The sequence below is a fragment of the Myxine glutinosa genome, chromosome 7 (genome assembly GCF_964187855.1).
Source record: "Myxine glutinosa chromosome 7, kmMyxGlut1.1, whole genome shotgun sequence".
Lineage (NCBI taxonomy): Eukaryota > Metazoa > Chordata > Myxini > Myxiniformes > Myxinidae > Myxine > Myxine glutinosa.
Genome location: NC_136267.1, coordinates 6130028 through 6149362, shown reverse-complemented (window position 1 = coordinate 6149362; position 19335 = coordinate 6130028). Strand labels below are relative to the sequence as shown.

Below are 19335 nucleotides of genomic sequence, written 5' to 3'. Positions count from 1 at the left end.
GGGGGTGTGTTATGTTTGTGGGGTAGTGATATGTAGAGTCAGATAGATTTGTATAGGTGTGTATATATATATATATATATATATATGTATATATATATATATAAATATATGTATATATATATGTAAATATATATATATATATATATATATATATAAAAATATATGTATATATATATATATGTGTATATATATATATATATATATATGTATATATATATATATATATATATATATATATATATATATTATATATATATATATATATATATATATATATTGCTGCGGTTTTGAGATTGGTACAGTAAACGTTAATAAAGGTTAAAGGTTTGCCCCCCATAGATAGTCACACGAGCAACATATAGGCCCATTTGTAGTATAGTTATGTCTTAGTACGTGAAAAAAATAGGCCATTTCCCCTCTTAGTACCTGCGTTGTGTAAAGACAGGAGAATAGGCCCTACAAACATTTTGCTCCGACCTCCATTCTACCTTTATGGGCGCAATCCATCCCGCGCCCCATTTAGGCTGTCCACTAGTCAAGTTAACACGAGGCAGGGGCCTCGAAAGGTGAAGGAGGGTTGAGCTCGGCAGCCGTGGGGAGGGTAAGAATGAACCAGCCAATCAGAGCTCGAGCGGCATGGTGTGAGAGGGCGTGGTGAAGAGCGTGTGGTGAGTTCCAGAGGGTTCTAAGGGCATGGCAATAAAACCCTTTGCGCGAAGCCCCCACCTGAGCTATGAGAAGGGAGAGGCGCTGGTGAGTCCAGTCCAGTTATGGGAGGCGCTGGTGAGTCATGGAGTCCAGTTATGGGAGAGGTGCTCGTAAGTTGAGAGGGTTGCGCGCAGACCAGAGTTACGGGAGAGGTGCGCTGAAGTGACTTCTGAGTACGGAGAAAGGGGACGCACTTGATGGGAATCACCCGCGCTGAATGAACTTTGTTACGTGGAATACGTGGGCGCAGACAGGGCGTTGATAACTCACGCGGTTCGGCCAAAGCGAGTGAACGCGGCTGAGTAACCGCCAGCCGTGCGAAGTCCGCCCTCTACCGATCGCCCCGAGATAACACACTTTGTTCGAGCGACATGATACGCGGTCCTGCCTTCGCCTACCTTCATCTTCGTGGGACGTGCCGGGGACATAGTCCATGGGCCAGGATCCCAAATTTCCAGTATCGGTACCACCCGGGGTGACTAATTCTCTTTGGTGTTTTTAACTTGCTTTATGTCTCTAGTTTGCATTTTGATATGATAGCCCTTGCAGACTCACAGCTTTTAGAGTTTATCACTTCTTGTAATGGACATGCCCCATGGATGAAAGGCGTGAACACACACTTTACCACTATCCTTTATTCTCACACCACAATCTTTCTGTTAAGAATCAGTTCAGTCACAGACAAGCATAAAATACCACATAGGGATCCTTTCTTACCAGTATCACGAATGTAGGCAGTCATTCTCGTACATAAAGGCAGATTTTGTAGATGAAGTGGGTTGTTTTCAAACAAATTCGAACTTAACTGAACAAAATATTTATGCAAGTTGAACAAAATATTTGTTTTTGTCAAGTCACACCCTGTGACAAATCAGACTAGGTTTCCTGTTTTAAGCAAGGTCTTTGATTCAGTTGAATCAACATGCATCCATGACACTTTTTCTTTGGCTCTTAACAGTTTCATGTTTCAATTAAATGAAGTACAGTTTCACGTTTCTGTTTGTGCATAATTATGCCACCAAGTTATTCATCATCACCGTCATCCATATCAGAGTCAGTTAAATCCACTTCTGGCTCTTCTTCACTGGCTTTGTTGCTGCACGTTTGTGGTATGTGCTTGGGTGGCTTTGTCTTGCCACGGGTGACAGCAAAGACCAAATCACTGCCAAAAGAAGTGGCAAGACGTTGGACTCTCTTGGAGAGATTTGCACAGTCACACTCTCCAGTCAGCAGGGTATACAGGAATTCCTTGACCAATTCGGGAATGACACTCTGCTCTGTATTGGGTGGCCATGCTTGACTGACGTCTTGCTTCTTGATCTGCTCCCTCAGCTGCATTGCTGCTTTGGTTAAGACATCTCCAGAGCTGGCAGTCCTTGCTTCTTGCAGATCCTTCTTCATGTTGTGGGCTTGTTTGGCAAGATCATCCATGGAAAGGCTGTCTGGATAGAGGAGAATCTTTCCTTTCTCATCAGAGACAAAGTGGAGTGATCCTCCCAGCTCACTTTCCAGCTTACGACGAACATGTTTCTTTGCTGAGTGTTTCATTTGGGTGATGCCATGTGCGTTCATGGATCTCTCTAGCCTACCTGTGAGGTCTGTCATAGGCAGTATTTCAGGATTGGGAAAGAATTCATTCCTGATATACAAGAAGAGTTCCTCGTAGGCTTGTCTCACTGCTTCCTCACACTCTGCATCCTCTTTTTGTTCATTCTCCTCACCTGCACCAGAGCTGGCAGAAGACTCGTCTTTTGTGTAAAGTTTGTAGGATGACTTGTGGTAATGTCCCTCTGCAGCAACAAGGTCTCTGCTCAGTAAGGCAAGAATTCTTGGATCCAGTTTTTTGGTTGCTGCATTGCGAACCCTGGCATCTGCACGTAACTCAACACACTGGATGAGGGGTTCCCTTGTATTGTGTCCTTTTAGGTATCTGCTCGACTTGTTGCAGAAAATGCAGATTTTATCATACACTCTTGATGTACCTGGCGCATCCCTAGCTGATCTTCTTGAACTGACCTCTCCAGGTTCATCTTTGGGATCTTTGGAAAGGAGAGAGTCAAGAGACTTCTTCATGGTGAAAATGCTACGGCATTTGCAATGATACTGCAATTGTGGTATTTGTCCTTCTTCAATGCCTTTGGCTATATCCAGAAGTGGAGCATGCTGTCTGATCTCTGCAGCCCTGAGCAAAGTGTTCCATGAGTCCAGATCTTGTGGTGACACCAGGGAGTCGGAGTCTTCATTAGAGCAATGAATGATACAGTCAGTGCGTGCTCGCTTCCTTGGCAGGGTGGCACCTTCATCTCTACTTGGTGGATCCATCATGTACACCTCAGGACATCAGCACACTACAGTAGACACCTGCAATGTACAAGCAGCAATCCGTGTTCCAGCAATCCAATGCATTCTTTGTTCTGACAGTACCATTGAAAGCAAAACAAAATCTTATCTAAGATCTGCCACATCTTGACCTCACTGGTAAGTTAATCCTAGAAAAGGAAAGGATATTACCATAGTTAACTGATCTTAACTAATCAAACTTAATTAACCTTATTTAGAACTGCAAAAGATAACTTACATAGCCAGATATGTCACCAGTTCCATCAAAGGAGCTGAAAAAAAAAGCTTACATCTATCCGCAATTAACTCTTCCTAGAAAAAAAGCTGAACGTGAGTACACAATTATCCAATAAGAAAGTACAGACAAATAGGAAATGCATTTATTTTGCTCTGATGTTTAATAGTTACAATATAGTAGCATTTCTCACATGGTTTTAGTTCTGTATTGACTGAAATTAGATGTGATCTTTGCATACCGCAAGATTTAAATGAATTACGCAATGCCGCTATTGGGTGAATTTGAAGTTTTTACAAAAAACTGACAAAGCTGCCAGTGTGGAAAGGCAATCACATCTTAATGTACTTATATTGACCCAATAAACATTTTAGTACCACTTAGGTTTGGTCACCCCAGGTGGTACCGATATCTGGCCTAGCCCATGGACTAACAGTGGAGAGTGAGACAGAGCCGATCCTGTACGACCACCGTGGCGCTGGTGAACATCATCCTGCTCATCTGCAATCCCCGTGTGAGTGTGTGTGTGAGACGGGCCCGTTTGTCCTGGGGTATTAAGAGTAAGACTGTTTCAGGATTTCCCTGTGTCTCTTCGTCCTGAGCTGTAAATACGTGAATACCAATGAAACATATTTGTTCTTCCTTTTCTTTCCAATTCGATCGCCTTTGTGATTTCTCCATTGACTAAGCGTGGTACGAATAAGATCGCTCCAATCGGGTCTAGTAATTATAAATAGCGCGGATCATGTGTACGCAAACCGCTCGGCGTATCACCATCACACGTGGTTCGTGCGAGGCTTATTCCCTCGCTTCCAGGGCAGCGCTAGTACTTAGGTAACAGCGAATTTGGTCCTGAAACCCTATTTAGCACTGTCCGGAAGGGACGAAATAGGTCTCGGGTCATGCCAGGCTAGTAAAGACAAGGGGATTAATCCCCCCTTGATAAGGGGAGAAGGCCGGCGGCAGATCCGCAACAATTGGTAGTCAGGAGTGGGGATTTTGAACCTAGGACGAAATTTTTTAGACCAAATTTTGGACACCAATTGTACATATTGGCCGCAACAATTGGTGTCAGGAGTTGGGATAGGACCCGAAGTGCACTTAACGCCCTCCAAATTACAAGCGACCAAAATTTAGTGTAAGACCCAAATTTTAATTCGTGCCATGGCTAGCCAAAGCGGTCGAATGCCGGTGGGGGTAGAAGAGGAGGTATCTGATGAGTTAGAATCGATAACCCAGGACCCCCGGGAAGAATGGGAAGAAGAGGAGAACATTGATGAGGGGCCGGCAGTAGGGGAAGAAAATGGCGGCGCCTCGCACGTGGCGGCGAGAGCCGAGCCCACGATGGCAGCCGGGGCCGCTGTGCAAATCGGGTTTGACCTTAGACTATTCCTGACCCAACTGGATGCAAAAATGGACAAATCAAGAGCAGAAATAAAGGACGGGTTAATTGGGTTGGAAAACAAAGTGGGTGGCCAATTGAAAGAAATGGGGGGCCAATTGAAAGAAATGGGGTACAAATCCACACGGGACATGAAAAAGATGGGTGATCAATTGGAAGAGGTGAAAACCGGGCTGGAAAGTAAAATGGACACCCAAAAGAACGAATTGGGAAAAAAGAGGGTGGCGTCGAAAAAGGAAATAAAAGAGGCAGGGAAGGACATAAGACGCAAGTTGAGCAAAGAGGTCGCAAAGGGACGCGACGAGGTAACGCGATGTGAGGAACGCATGGAAAGGGAGCTTGGGCAGAGCGCAGTCAAGTGACCGAGGGGATAGAAATCGCGACTCGGGGTGTGGAAAAGCCGACGGCCGCCGAATTAGAAGAGAAAATTTTAAGTGCGCCGGCGGTCGTTGAGCTAGAAAAAGAAAAAGAAATTATAGTTCAAATTGGGGCTGAAGAGACGGCAGAGTTTGGAAATGTATCGTGGGAGGAAGAAATGGGATTTGCACAAAGTCTGGATTTGCATCGTGATGTCGTGCTGCCTAACCCCAATGAGAGTTTACAGGTGATGGCGAGAAAGCCGGAGAAGAAGGTCCTTAAGGTGAGCAGGAGTGTGTATGGCGCGAAAGTGTTTGGCGCGAAAAGATTTTTGGCGCGCTTGGGATCCAGACGAAACCCGGGCGCTCGTGGAAGGTCCGTGGTGCGATGTACGTGAGTGAATGGCGCGCGTGTGCGAACGGCACTGGAGCGCGAGTATGTTACAGAGTGCGAGGAAGAATGCACAACGGAGTGTATGTGGGAAGAGTGTGAAACGGAGTGTAAAACAGAGTGTGCGATAGCCGAGAGTGAGGGAGAATGCACACCAGAGCGCGTGATGGGGTGTGTACCAGGAGAGTGCACACCCGTGGTTGTTACTGAGGGTGTAACAAGAGAGTGTGCACGAGGGTGTGCGATGGCCAAGTGTGTAACGGAGTGTGCGAGTGGTATGAGAGCACCAGGATGTGCGCGAGGGTGTGTGATAATGGAGTGTGCGATCGGCGTGAGTGCGCCTGTGTGGTGTGCACCTGAGTGTGCAAGTGAAGAGAATGCACGGGAGAGTGCAGTAATAGAATGCAGGGAATGTATGAGAGGCGCTGGAGCGCCGCGTGGTGCGAGCGAGGAACGGGTTGCGTGTGGTAAGAAGGCGGCCCGAGAATCGACGCAGACCGGGGCAGCGTTTAGGGTGACGTATAGCCGACGCGAGCTCTCGGGGCATGGTGTACTTTGTGTGCAGCGGGGATCGGCGGGGATCATTGCCGCGGCGGCATGCACGATTCGTGCCGGGACCCGCCCTGTATGGTCGGTGCCGCACCTTGGCGGGAAAGGCGATCGGCACGGTTCGAGGGGGGGTAGAAGAGGTCGGAGCTTCGCCCCCTGGCGGGCGCGGTGCTCCGACCGTGGATGGTTGGGCCATCGTGCATGGGACCGAAAGGCCCCGCGCAGGGATGGAGCCTTTAGCCTAGGCCCAACAAAACCTCCTCCCTTGAATCGAAAATGCCGGACGGACCCAACCTACAGGCGACCAACCACCCGCATGCATTGCTCAGCTTTTCGAAGCCGAGCTGTGAAAATGTATTGCCACACAGAGAGGCTCGAGTACAGTGGACGATTAGCCATAGTGTTGGCGAATGGTACCCGGCATAGGGGAGTGGTAGTTTCACCATTCCTCACTTGGGGCACATGAGCAATAGATTATGGGGTGGCAGTGTAAACTAGCCGAGGGCAGGCTAGGATAATTGTTAGGGAATCAGCAGACAATAGGAGACCAAGATTTAAGTAGTGACTTTGGTACAGGTAGAGGGGACCTAGTTAGCTTAGCTGGTTGTTAATGACGAGGGAAGTGCTTAGTGTAAGGGATGATGGGCAAGCACGAGTATTAGAGGGAAAAGTAGTTAGTTAGATGATGCTGTGTGTGTGTGGATGAGCTTGAGCAAATGAGGCATTGGTTGGGGATAACCAGTGGTGGTGTATGAGTGGTGTATTGAGGACAAGTGGGATTGTGTTGAGTGAATTGACTTGCATGGTGTGCAAGTGGGAAAAAGGTATGAGAGCACAAGAGGTGTGCAAAAGAACTTGGTGTGTGTGAGAATATTTGGTGTGGAATGCTTGGTGCGAGATAAAAGGTGTGGAATGCATGGTGCGAAGGAGTGAATGGGGGGAGATGGACCCCTTCACGAACACCCAGGGATGGTAGTTTAAAGTCAGGTAGAAGGTTTAGGTAAATTGTTTGGATATTGACACCTGTGGTGCAGGTAGTGGCAAAGAAGTGCTTAGTTGTGTGCATGAGTCAGTGAATGGCTGGGCGTGTGGGGCTTTGTTGGTGCGTATGGTTATTGGGGCACTCCGCAACTGGTAGTCTGTCGGCCAGGTGAGGCCGCAGGTAGGCTCCAGGAGCCAGTTAGAGTTATGAGTAGTGTTCAGTGGGGCCCGAGGATCCCAGGAGATGACCCGGGTAGCCCAATGCCAGAGAGGGCATCAGGGGGTGAGAGAGCCAGGAGGGGCCTTCCCCAATTTAGGTAGTCGCAAGGAGCAAGGTAGGCTCGGGTGGCGACTTCAGTGGCGGAGGTGCGCAGGTAGGTAGACCTGCTAGTGGAGCCACACGACCCAGCCCCGAAATTGTGCAAAGGCATAGTGTGAAAAATTGGGGAGTGAGACCCAAATTTGAAGGACACCACAGAGTGGTCAATGGGAATTGGTTTTTAGAACCGCATAGGTTAAAGATGCCGATTGGCAGGGCATGACCCCGGGTTAGTTTAAAAGTTAATGTCATTAGAGTAGTTATGATGAGGAATTCCCTTCACGCCATCCGCATTCATTCACCAAGGTGACAAAGCTCCGTACCAGCACCAAGTGAACGATTTGAGTGGGTGAGACGCATCTCGACGTGATTGGACAATGTGTTTATTCCATCTCTTCCTTCTTGGGAGGGATTGGGAAACGAATTTGGTTTAGAGGGGGATATGGGAGACAAGACGTAGAGACAGATTTGTAATTTGTAAATACAGGGAAGGGCAAGGGTCGTGTAAGCTGACATGGGGGGGGGGGGGGTACAAACGGTTAGGGACGAGCTTGCTCAGCTCGCTCTCCCGTGCCCCTCATGTTGCATTACCTTGTGTTCTGATGTACCCTTGCGCCCTTTCCTTTGCCTCTCCTCCCCACCCATGGACCCACTTTGGAGGAGGATTGTGCAGCAACTTTGAACTGTGCGGCTGTACTTTGCTACACCTGTGCAGCATGCCTGCGGCATGTTGCTACACCTGTGCAGATGAACTGCGCGGTGCTTTGTTGCTGTACTCTTAATTATAACCTTGCTGCACATGCACAGACACTTTGCTCCACCACATTACACATGGACCACACGTTTTGTGGCCTTACACTTTGCTGAGCAGTCATTTGCTGCAAACTTGCCTTTCATCTTCGGACCACTGGTTTTGAGTGGCATCAATGTCACGCAGTTGGACCACATAGGGTTGGCCCTGCGGACAAATAAAAACGGACACGGGTTCTTGTACATTTTATTCTTGTGTGCCAGGAAAGAAGAACTAAGGTTTTATTGCACCCAGAAGATGAAGCAAGAAGAAGATGCGGCCCAGCAGCAAATGGTGAACTTTTTGAACTGTGCATTGATGAATGTGTTTATGTGTATTGGTGCATTACTGTGCTTTTTCTCCCCTCCAATCTTCTCTCCACAAAAAGAACAGGTCCTGGGTTATAGGAATGTAAATAATTAGGGTTTGTAATTGTAAATAAGATGCTACCCACCGGCTTTATGTGTAGTTTGAGAATTAATTCCGCAATTCGGTTAGTTGTGGGTGTGAGTCTGTTAGTTAGTTACACAACCCAGTAGGTGGGACATATTTAGTGTTGTAAAACTGTCGCATACACGGGATTAGAGTAAATGTTAGAGGGGAACCACATCTGAGTGTCACACATAATTAAAAGGTAGTCCCAAGTCTTTCTCAAAACCGGTCGTTCACACTTGTGTGGGTTCGACTCGGGGACGAGTCTGACGAGGGAGGGGGCAGTGCTGCGGTTTTGAGATTGGTACATTAAAGGTTAATAAAGGTTAAAGGTTTGCCCCCCATAGATAGTCACACGAGCAACATATAGGCCCATTTGTAGTTTAGTTATGTCTTAGTATGTGTAAGAATAGGCCATTTTCCCTCTTAGTACCTGCGTTGTGTAAAGACAGGAGAATAATTTTGCTCTGACCTCCATTCTACCTCTATGGGCGCAATCCATCCCGCGCCCCATTTGGCTGTCCACTAGTCAAGTTAACACGAGGCAGGGGCCTCAAAAGGTGAAGGAGGGTTGAGCTCGGCAGCAGTGGGGACGGTAAGAATGAACCAGCCAATCAGAGCTCGCGCGACATGGCCTGAGAGGGCATGGTGAAGAGCGTGTGGTGAGTTCCAGAGGGTTCTAAGGGCGTGGCAATAAAACCCTTTGCGCGAAGCCCCCACCTGAGTTATGAGAAGGGAGAGGCGCTGGTGAGTCCAGTCCAGTTATCGGAGAGGCGCTGGTGAGTCGTGGATTCCAGTTATGGGAGAGGCACTCGTGAGTTGAGAGGGTTGTGCGCAGACCAGAGTTACGGGAGAGGTGCGCTGAAGTGACTTCTGAGTACGGAGAAAGGAGACGTGCTTGACGGGAATCACTCGCGCTGAATGAACTTTGTTACGTGGAATATGTGGGTGCAGACAGGGCGTTGATAACTCACGCAGTTCGGCCAAAGTGAATGAACGCGGCTGAGTAACCGCCAGCCGTGCGAAGTCCGCCCTCTACCGATCGCCCCAAGATAACCCACTTTGTTCGAGCGACACGATACGCGGTCCTGCCTTAGCCTACCTTCATCTTCGTGGGACGTGCCGGGGAGAGTGAGACGGCGCCGATCCTGTACGACCACCGCGGCGCTGGTGAACATCATCCTGCTCATCTGCAATCCCGTGTGAGTGTGTGTGTGAGACGGGCCCGTTTGTCCTAGGGTATAAAGAGTAAGACTGTTTAAGGATTTCCCTGTGTCTCTTCGTCCTGAGCTGTAAATACGTGAATACCAATTAAACATATTTGTTCTTCCTTTTCTTTCCAATTCGATCGCCCTTGTGATTTCTCCATTGACTAATCGTGGTACGAATAAGATCGCTCAATCGGGTCTAGTAATTATAAATAGCGCGGATCACATGTACGCAAACCGCTCTGCGTATCACCATCACACGTGGTTCGTGCGAGGCTTATTCCCTCACTTCCAGGGCAGCGCTAGTACTTAGGTAACAGCGAATTTGGTCCTGAAACCATATTTAGCGCTGTCCAGAAGGGACGTAATAGGTCTCGGGTCGCGCCAGGCTAGTAAAGATATATATATATATATATATATATATATATATATATATATATATATATATATATATATATATATATATATATATATTGTCGCGTGATTCCCCTCGTTTAACACCGGGAAATCATGAATGGCAATCGAGCTTACTTTGAGGCATTATTCAATGGCGGATTTGACTATATATATGCGCGGGGAGGAAGGATAGAGGAAGAAGAAGCGTGAGCTTTTACCTGTGGTCCCGAGCAGTCTTCAAACCTGCAGGAAATTAAACTCACGAACACGGATTTCGAATGTACAAGAATAACACGGCTTTATTGCCGGACCCCAAGAACAATGGACGCGCCGGTAAATAAATGTCTGAAGTTGGGATCCCACACAACTCACTTCAAAAACAGCACAGGGGAAGAATTAATCAAAGAAACCGTTGTGTTCTGTCATGGGGACTTAGCTCTTTCAGGCTGCAGTCAGGAATCGTCAGGCTTGAGCACTGTCGTCCAACACAGCTCCGGTTGGCACGAGCAGGCCTTGCCGCACCCCTGTTCACCAGGCCTTGATGCGCCCTTGTTCGCGCTCCACTAGGCCAATGTACACCGCTGCGCAGCAAGCCTTGTTTGCAGGCTCGGTTCCGTACACGAACGCAGGCAAGGAGGACCGTCAGCGCTCCACCGTCTGTCGTCGCCCAAAAAGCAAAAGGTCCAAATGGGAAGAGGCCCAACGCAAGGAAAGAACAGAAGAGGATGAGTGCATCCGGCCACAAAGGGATCGAAAAACCGAGAGGAAGAAGGGGACATCGATGCTGGCGCAGCCAAAATGCGACCGTTCGATATGGTGTCCAGAATCAGAAGCAGAAGAAAACGAGAGAAGCGGGTACAAAAACGAGAAGAAGCGAGAGGGAAAATGTCGGTCACGACCATCTGCTATTGCATCCAGAACAACAAGAGGGGAAATGTCGGCTCGCGGTTCATGGTGTCGCTCGTCCTCCGACGTCACCGGCCCTTCCTATTGGCCGAGCGCTTCGTGCTCCTCCCCTATGCCATCGGTCCGTGGTCAATCAGCTCGTCTCTTCCTACTCTGCCAATCGGCAGCCTGCTTCTTACTCGCCCCCCCTCCCCCCCCAGTCAATCACGAGTCCTTCTGGGCGTGGCTGTTGCCTGCCTGTTCGATGTGTCATTGCCATGCTGGCAGAATGCGCGGCCACTTCCGGTCTGTTCTCCTGGTAAGTCTTTTTGTGAGAGGGAAGTTTATATTAATGTGTGCGCTAATGGTGGGATTCCTAACCAATGTGTGTATATGCGTTGCCATATGGGACAATGGGTAGATCACAGAGGGAATGACGTACAAGGAAATTTTATCCTTATGCCTTACAACTACTTAACATGCCCCGCCCCTTTGTGACGGGGACAAAGACACAAGCTTAATCCGACATTCGGGCTGGACAGAACTTATTACAGGTTAGGTTCCCTATCACGACAGTCGAAGCACCTACCTATGCAGATCTACCTGGATCTATATATGCCCTACCCCAACATTCATAACAATATATATATATATATATACATATACATATACACATACGTATGTAGGAGAAATTATAAGCAAAATAATTATTCTACAGTGTTTTCTGATCAGGAGAGAGAGTAGGCGAATTATCACCTGCATTCTGACCTAAATTATTTTATCAGGATAGAAAATAGTGCACTGTTGGGCTTGTAGAAGGAATGTCAAACTATCTCCTGCTCACTAGCCAGACCAGAGGTGGATTGATTGGTGCAGTTTTAACATTTCAATTCTCTCGTCTAAATGGTGAATTAATCTGTACAATGTTACATAATATGATTCATTGGCCACTACACCGCTACAGTACCACTACTTGTAACCGCTACCACCACGGTTGTAACCGCTACAGTACCATGAAATATATTGTGCTTTGGGACATGGTATTGAAATCAAGTCTTTCCAATGTTGAATTCATCTATATGATACTACATACATGACGAATTATAATTTAGGAAAACTTGGAACATGTTAAACATGTGTATTTATCAATGTTTTACTTGAGTAAGGAAAATACATTGGCACCAGAATGTCTGACATTACGAATGGTATCTGGTAATCTGCATGTCCTGTTGATCTAATCTGCATTTCAGACAATACCAACTATTTGCAAAGGTTTGCATGCTCTCTGTTACTCCTCCAAAGGTCAAATTGACCATTGTTAACTTTTGAAAGTTAATGAACTTGAATTGCAACTTTCACTCTGATTATTGTTTTACAATCTGCATATCTTTCCTTGCAAACATGTGGTGAAACAGACTAACATTGTATCAAGCAACTTGCTGCCCTCAGGTTCAGGCAGCTATGCAAGTATCCCTCCCCCTGTTTGAGGATATGAAGGTATATAAGGACTGATTCTTGAGACTGTCAGCGGAGCGAGCTATGATGCCGGGCAGGCATCAGGTTCGTCTCTCCTATCATCCATGTGCACAGGATGGTCGTTTGGCTATGTTAAATAGACTTTTTCAATAAAACGATTCAATGCACATTTGAGCCGGTGATATTTGGGGATAAGACTCCTGATTTCTCTCCACACGTGTGTGTGTATATATATATATATATATACACAGTCGTGGCCAAAACTGTTGGCACCCTTGCACTTTTTTCAAATAATGTACCATTTCTTCCAGAAAATTGTGAAATTAAAAAAAAATTTGGTATCCACATTTGTATTTCTTGGGTTTGTCGTGGAACAAAACAAAAAAATCTGAAAATTTAAAAAAATAATCTTAGCTTATTCCACATAGAAATCCTAAAATGGTGTGGATAATATTCATGGAACCTTTTAGAAGTTGTTGGAAATAATGAGATTTCAAGCAGGTGATTCTCCTTTACTATGGAAATGAACTCACCTGTGGTGAGTTGCAGGTGCCTGCAATACAAAAATCACTCATTCCACCAGTTTGAATCGAGAAAAGGAGTCATTCTGCGGCTTTGTGTCACTGTGTGTAACGCAATGAGCATGGAGAAAAGAAAGAAAACCAGAATGTGTATCTATCTGATACAGTCACGTAAAAAAGTAAGTACACCCCATGTAAAGTTTTGACTTTTTCAACATATTCCAACATACAGCTATTTGATCTTCATTTCAACAATATTGATAGATAAAGGTGATATAATATAACAAATATCATGAAACATTTACATTTTGTAGTCCATTGTATAATTTAAACAAACATCAATGCAAATTTCGCATGTGGAAAAAGTAAGTACACCCCGACATTTATCACTACTTCAAATACCTAAAATTAGAATCAGGTGCACCAGCTCAGGTGCAAATGATTAGAACATCATTAGAGAGGATCTTGGAGGAACCTGTCTAATTTAAACTTCAGACATTTAGTTTGGTTTGCTCTTTGTTGTTGAAGTGTGCGTCGTCACCATGCCTAGATCAAAAGAGCTCTCTGAGGCCTTCAGAAAGGTTATAGATGCCTACGCGTCTGGGAAGGGATTTAAAAAGGTCTCCAAACAATTTGAAATCAATCATTCGACTGTCCGGAAGATCATCGACAAGTGGAGAAGATTCCAAACAACTGCCAACTTGTTCAGGCCAGGCCGCCCCAGCAAGTTCAGCCCGAGAGCAGACCGCAAGATGCTGAAAGAAGTCTCTAAGAATCCCAGACTGTCATCACGGGATCTCCAGGTAGCTCTTGCCACTGTTGATGTCAAAGTGCACGAGTCTACCATTAAAAAGAGGCTGCACAAATTTGATCTACATGGGAGATGTGCCAGGAGGAAACCTTTGCTGTCCAGAAAGAACATCAGGGCAAGACTAAAGTTTGCCAATGAACACCTCGGCAAAGACCAGCACTTCTGGAACAATGTGCTTTGGACAGATGAGTCAAAGGTAGAGCTATTTGGCCACAGTACCAGAAGACATGTTTGGCGAAAACCAAAGACAGCATTTAACCACAAGAACCTGATACCAACTGTAAAGCATGGTGGTGGAAATGTTATGGTTTGGGGCAGCTTTGCTGCATCAGGGTCTGGGCAGTTCACCATCATAGAATCCACTATGAATTCTTTATTGTACCAGAGGGTGCTTGAGGATAATGTGAGGCCATCTGTCGGAAAGTTGAAGCTCAACCGAAGGTGGACCTTGCAACATGACAATGAACCTAAGCATACCAGTAAATCCACCAAGGAATGGCTGAAAAGAAAGAAATGGAGGGTTCTGGAATGGCCAAGTCAAAGCCTGGATCTAAATCCCATCGAGATGTTGTGGGGGGATTTGAAACGAGCTGTGCATGCAATTGTGCATGCTGTGCAAGAATTTTTTGTTGAATAAATTATTGCAGTCAATTTCTCATTGTTTTTTGTTCAATTAGATCACCTTTATCTATAGATACTGTTTAAATGAAGATCAAATATTGATATGTCCATGTATGTTAAAAAGATGAAAAAAACATTTCATGGGGTGTACTTACTTTTTCCACATGCGAAATTTGCATTTATATTTATTTAAATTATACAATGGACTACAAAATGTAAATGTTTCATGATATTTGTTATATTATATCACCTTTATCTATCAATATTGTTGAAATGAAGATCAAATAGCTGTATGTTGAAATATGTTGAAAAAGGCAAAACTTTACATGGGGTGTACTTACTTTTTCACGTGACTGTATACAATTTCACATGAAGCACTGGTGGTTTAGTTATTGTATTAGCCAATTGATTAAAAAAATATTTTATGATCATTATTTGTTGATTTTAATTATGCAATTAATCAATCAATTATTGTACACCTCTCCCTCCCAATACAGTCTCTATGAGCTGCACGGCGGTATCGCCAGGCTCCAAAGGCGCCCTGAAAATGCTGTGCTGGAGGATATTTATTTATATTTGGCATGGGGGCGGTGTACTTTGAATGTATCTGTACCTGTATCTAATATGTTTATGTGTATCTATATAATATGTATGTGTTTATACTTAATACGTATTATGCTCATATCTAATACTAGCAGGAGTACCCGGCTTTGCCCGTTCTAATCCTGTTGACATTTTGAAGAAAATAAAAAAATAAAAAAATTATATTCCCCTACTTAAACACAATAAGGAAAATTTTGATTTCATATTATATGACACGCCCTCCACCCCCCATTGACACACACTCCTTGGGGATAATGTAATGTTACCTATCATTTCGCTACAAAGGCTCAGGCACTGTAAAGCGATTATAGAAAAATCCAAAACAAAACGAACTTTTTTTTTTTCAGTTATAAATTCTTTTTTTGCCTAAACACTCCCTGTTACTCACTGATGAACCTCTGAAAGTTTGATGATTAATCTGTTCGGCCATCACCGAGAAAAATGGCGACACATACACAAAAAAAGAAAAACGGCTCTCTTATAGTATAGATATATGTGTGTACATCGAACATGTTTGTTTGTATATCTAATTTATGTACATGTGTGTATATCTAATATGTATGTGTGTACATATGTATGTGTGTATATCTAATATGTCTATGTGTCTATATCTAATATGTATGTGTGTATATCTCATATATGTATGTGGATGAGTGCTGCCCTCGGTAAGTTGGATGTGACAAAGTTCTTCCATGAAAATATAACTGAGGTAGCTCTATGTTTAAGTAGAGTTGTGAGTTAGCTCTTTACAAGTGCTATCAATGCTGAGATTTACTCGTCTGTATGTCTATGTAGACTCATGGCCAAAAATATTGGCACCCTTGCACTTTTTTCAAATAACTTACAATTTTCCCTAAAAATAAGTTCAAATTCACAAAAAATACTTGGTCTCCACAATTCTTTATTTCACTGTTAATATTACAGAACCTTTGTTTTTGATTCATAACGTAATATATCCTTTTAAATCATAAAACTAGAGGTTCCAGGGAACCTGAACTCAACTGGTCCATATCAATATGGTTAGAACATGCATAATAGAACCACAAACTATATCGTTTATATGTGCTAAAGAGGTACAGTAACGTTGAAGGTATCTCATGTTTAAACAGGAAACTAAAAAAAATTGAGTTTTAAGTGAGGCATGAAAAAAAAAAAAAATTAAAATGCCATATATAGCAAAAGGTACCAATTTATCTTCATGTTCGTGCACATGCAAAGATTTGTTACAAAATGTGCAATAACTGTCCTAGAATAGAGCCCCACCTAATAAAATGCACTGAGTCCAACTTGTCTCCATGGAAAGCAGAAAAATAAATTTTCTTTAAAATCTCTAAGTGGCAAAAGGCACCAGGTCGGCACCTAACTAAGATGTGTACAAAGTTAGGTTAAGATATATTGAACGGTTTTGAGTTCTACTCCGGAAACGAAATGTATAACAAAATGCACTATGTCCAACTTGCTTCCATGGAAACCAGAAAAATGAAAATTTTCAAATATCTTTAAGTGGCAAAAGGCACAGGTTTCATCAAATTTGATCAGTATTTGTGACTTTTAGAGCTTGGACGTCGTCCAAACGGATGTTTATGGGTCAAGTCGTGTCATAGGTCACGACGAGGTCATTTTTCGGACATCGACAAAACCCGTAATATATGTGTTGAGGTTTGTTACATACTGTCTACACACCAAGTTTCAGCCTTCTAGCTACATTAGGAAGTACCAGATTGCCAAAAATTGATTTTTCAATATGGCCGCCCTGCCGCGCCCATTTTTGGTCCAGCGTTTTGTCTTGAACCATTCCTGGGTGCTTTTTGAAGTGTGTTTGGGGTCATTGTTCTGCTGCAAGACCCATGACCTTCGACGGAGACCCAGCTTTCTGACAGTAGGTTGAACATTGCACTCCAAAATGACAGGGTCATCTCCTTATTTCATGATGCCATGCACACATTCAAGGTACCCAGTGCCAGAGGCAGCACAGCAACCCCAAAACATCATTGAACCTCCTCCATGTTTGACTGGGGAAGGTGTTCTTTTCTTTGAAGGGGTCATTTTGTTTTCTGTAAACATAGAGATGATGTGCTTTACCAAAAAGCTCTAAATTGGTCTCATCTGTCCACAGCACATTCTCCCAGAAGGATTATGGCTTGTTCAGGTGTTTTGGCAAACTCCAGTCGGGCTTTCTCATGTCTCTCTCCCAGCAGTGGGGTCCTCCTCGGTCTCCTATCATAGAACCCCATTTCATTGAGTTGGCGATGGGTGGTGTGAGTTGAAACTGTTGTACCTTGTGTCTGAAGGTCAGCTTGAATCTGTTTGGCAGTTGATTGAGGTGCTTTTTCCACCATTTGAACAATCCTTCGCTGCAATCTTCGATCAAGTTTCCTCTTGCGGCCACGTCCAGGGAAGTTGGCTACAGTGCCATGGGCCTTAAACTTTCTGATAACATTGCGTACGGTGGACACAGGAACATCAAGTTCTCTGGAGATGGACTTGTAGCCTTGAGATTGTCCATGCTTGGCTACAATCTTGTGTCTGACCTCCTTAGACAATTTTCTGCGTTTCTTTCTTTTCTCCATGCTCATTGCGGTACACACAGTGACACAAAATAACAAAATCACTCATTTTCTCCATTGAAACTGGTTGAATGAATGATTTTTATATTGCCGGCACCTGCAACTCAACTCACCACAGGTGAGTTCAATTCCAAAGTAAAGGAGAACCACCTGCTTGAAATGTAATAATTTCTAACAACTTCTAAAAGGTGCCAATAATATTGTCCGGGCCATTTTAGGATTTCTCCGTGGAATAAGCTGAGATTTAGTAATTTTTTCAGCTTTTTTTTTTGTATTGTTCCACTGAAAACCAAAGGAAATACATTTGTGGATTCCAAAATATTTTCTTAATTTCAACAATTTTCTGGAAGAAATGGTGAATTATTTGAAAAAAAGTGCAAGGGTGGCAATATTTTTAGCCACGACTGTATATATATATATATATATATATATATATATATAATATATATATATATATATATATATATATATATATATATATATATATACATCAAAAGCTGGAGTATTGCTCTGTATTATGGACGCTATGTCCACTGCTAATTCTATATAAGGAGGACTTGGTGAGTTGTTTTTTAAAAGATCACTTCTTGCTCCACCCACCCCAGGTAAGAATTATACATTGAGGTGATTTTAAATAATTACCACCTTCTTGTTTCAAAATGTCCCTCACCAAGGTGGTTTTAATGAATACTTTGTCCTTAGGTTGTTTTTTTTGGTAAGTAGGTGGGTTGTTCAGAACTCATAAGAATGGGATCCATAATAATCTAAGACATGTTACTTAAGGCAAGTATCATTGGTTGTATTTAATAATTACTTTCTTTGTTAGCTAGTTGTTCGAATCATGCACTGAGTTGTATACTGTATAATGGATTGTACCGAGTGATAGTTAAGAATCACTCTGTTGCTGAGATTGTATTTTTACCACTTCTACTTGTTTGGTTAGTTCAAGGTATTACTCACTGTAGTACGTTTCGTGATTACTATCAGAATACCGAGTTGCAATTTTAAATATCACACCATGAGGTGTTTGTAATTGTACGATTATTTCTTCAGGGAGGAGGTGCTCATGGTTACTATTGCCCAGTTAGCATTACTGCTGGTAAGTACCAAACGACGGGGGTAGAGACACAGGAGTAGCACATGATACGCGATGGACAGCAGGCCCGGCACACGACGCTGCTTTATTCCTCGTACAGTACATGTACACTATACCATGTATAGCCGCCATTTTTGCTTTCCTCGGGCAGCGTCTGGCCCCAAAGTACCGCCCGAGCCGGTCGCGCCACTGGGTGAGGTCAAGGGTTCCGCAGGTCAGCCTTCCGTGCCATAAGTGCGTCCAATCGAACAGAAAACGTGTCCCCTGCATGACCCCGGTGCATGCTCCGGCGCGTTCTCTATCATCCCGACAGCTCTGCAGAGACGGCGATAAGGGCGGCGAGGGACCTTTCTCCCCACCCGGCCTCGCAATGACACCCTAATGGCCGACAAAGGAGCACCGGCCAAACGGTGGACTTTCTCCACAGATATTTGTCGAGGTCCGCTCAGGCCGTGCACGTCGCAGAGTCCCGTCGGAACCGACGGGGACCAAACGGCCACGCCTTGCTGTTGCCATGAGAAAAGGACAAAGAGTGGCCAACGGATGACCCCTGTCCCTTGTCTAGGCCAGTCTGGCGATAGGAACGTCAAGCCGGGGGTGGCACGAACATTATAAATATGTACAACACGTACACGGTTAGACGTACGT

At 44.4% G+C, this 19335-nt stretch overlaps 1 protein-coding gene across 2 annotated transcripts in view; it reads right to left on the bottom strand.

Annotated features, from left to right (window-relative positions):
- Window positions 1-1325: 1325 nt before the first annotated feature.
- The window catches only part of LOC144892888 (uncharacterized), a 194833-nt gene continuing 176823 nt past the window's right edge, over window positions 1326-19335 (bottom strand). The window contains exons 1-2 of one of the 2 annotated variants that reach the window (XM_078781264.1): window positions 18804-18837; window positions 1326-3069 (exon numbers count right to left, since the gene is read on the bottom strand). In XM_078781264.1, the coding sequence (XP_078637390.1) occupies window positions 1732-3033 (1302 nt within the window). In that variant the 5' untranslated portion in view covers window positions 3034-3069; window positions 18804-18837 and the 3' untranslated portion in view covers window positions 1326-1731. Of the gene's footprint in view, window positions 3070-18803; window positions 18838-19335 lie in introns of those variants that run through there. The other variant, XM_078781265.1, reaches the window with a different exon arrangement.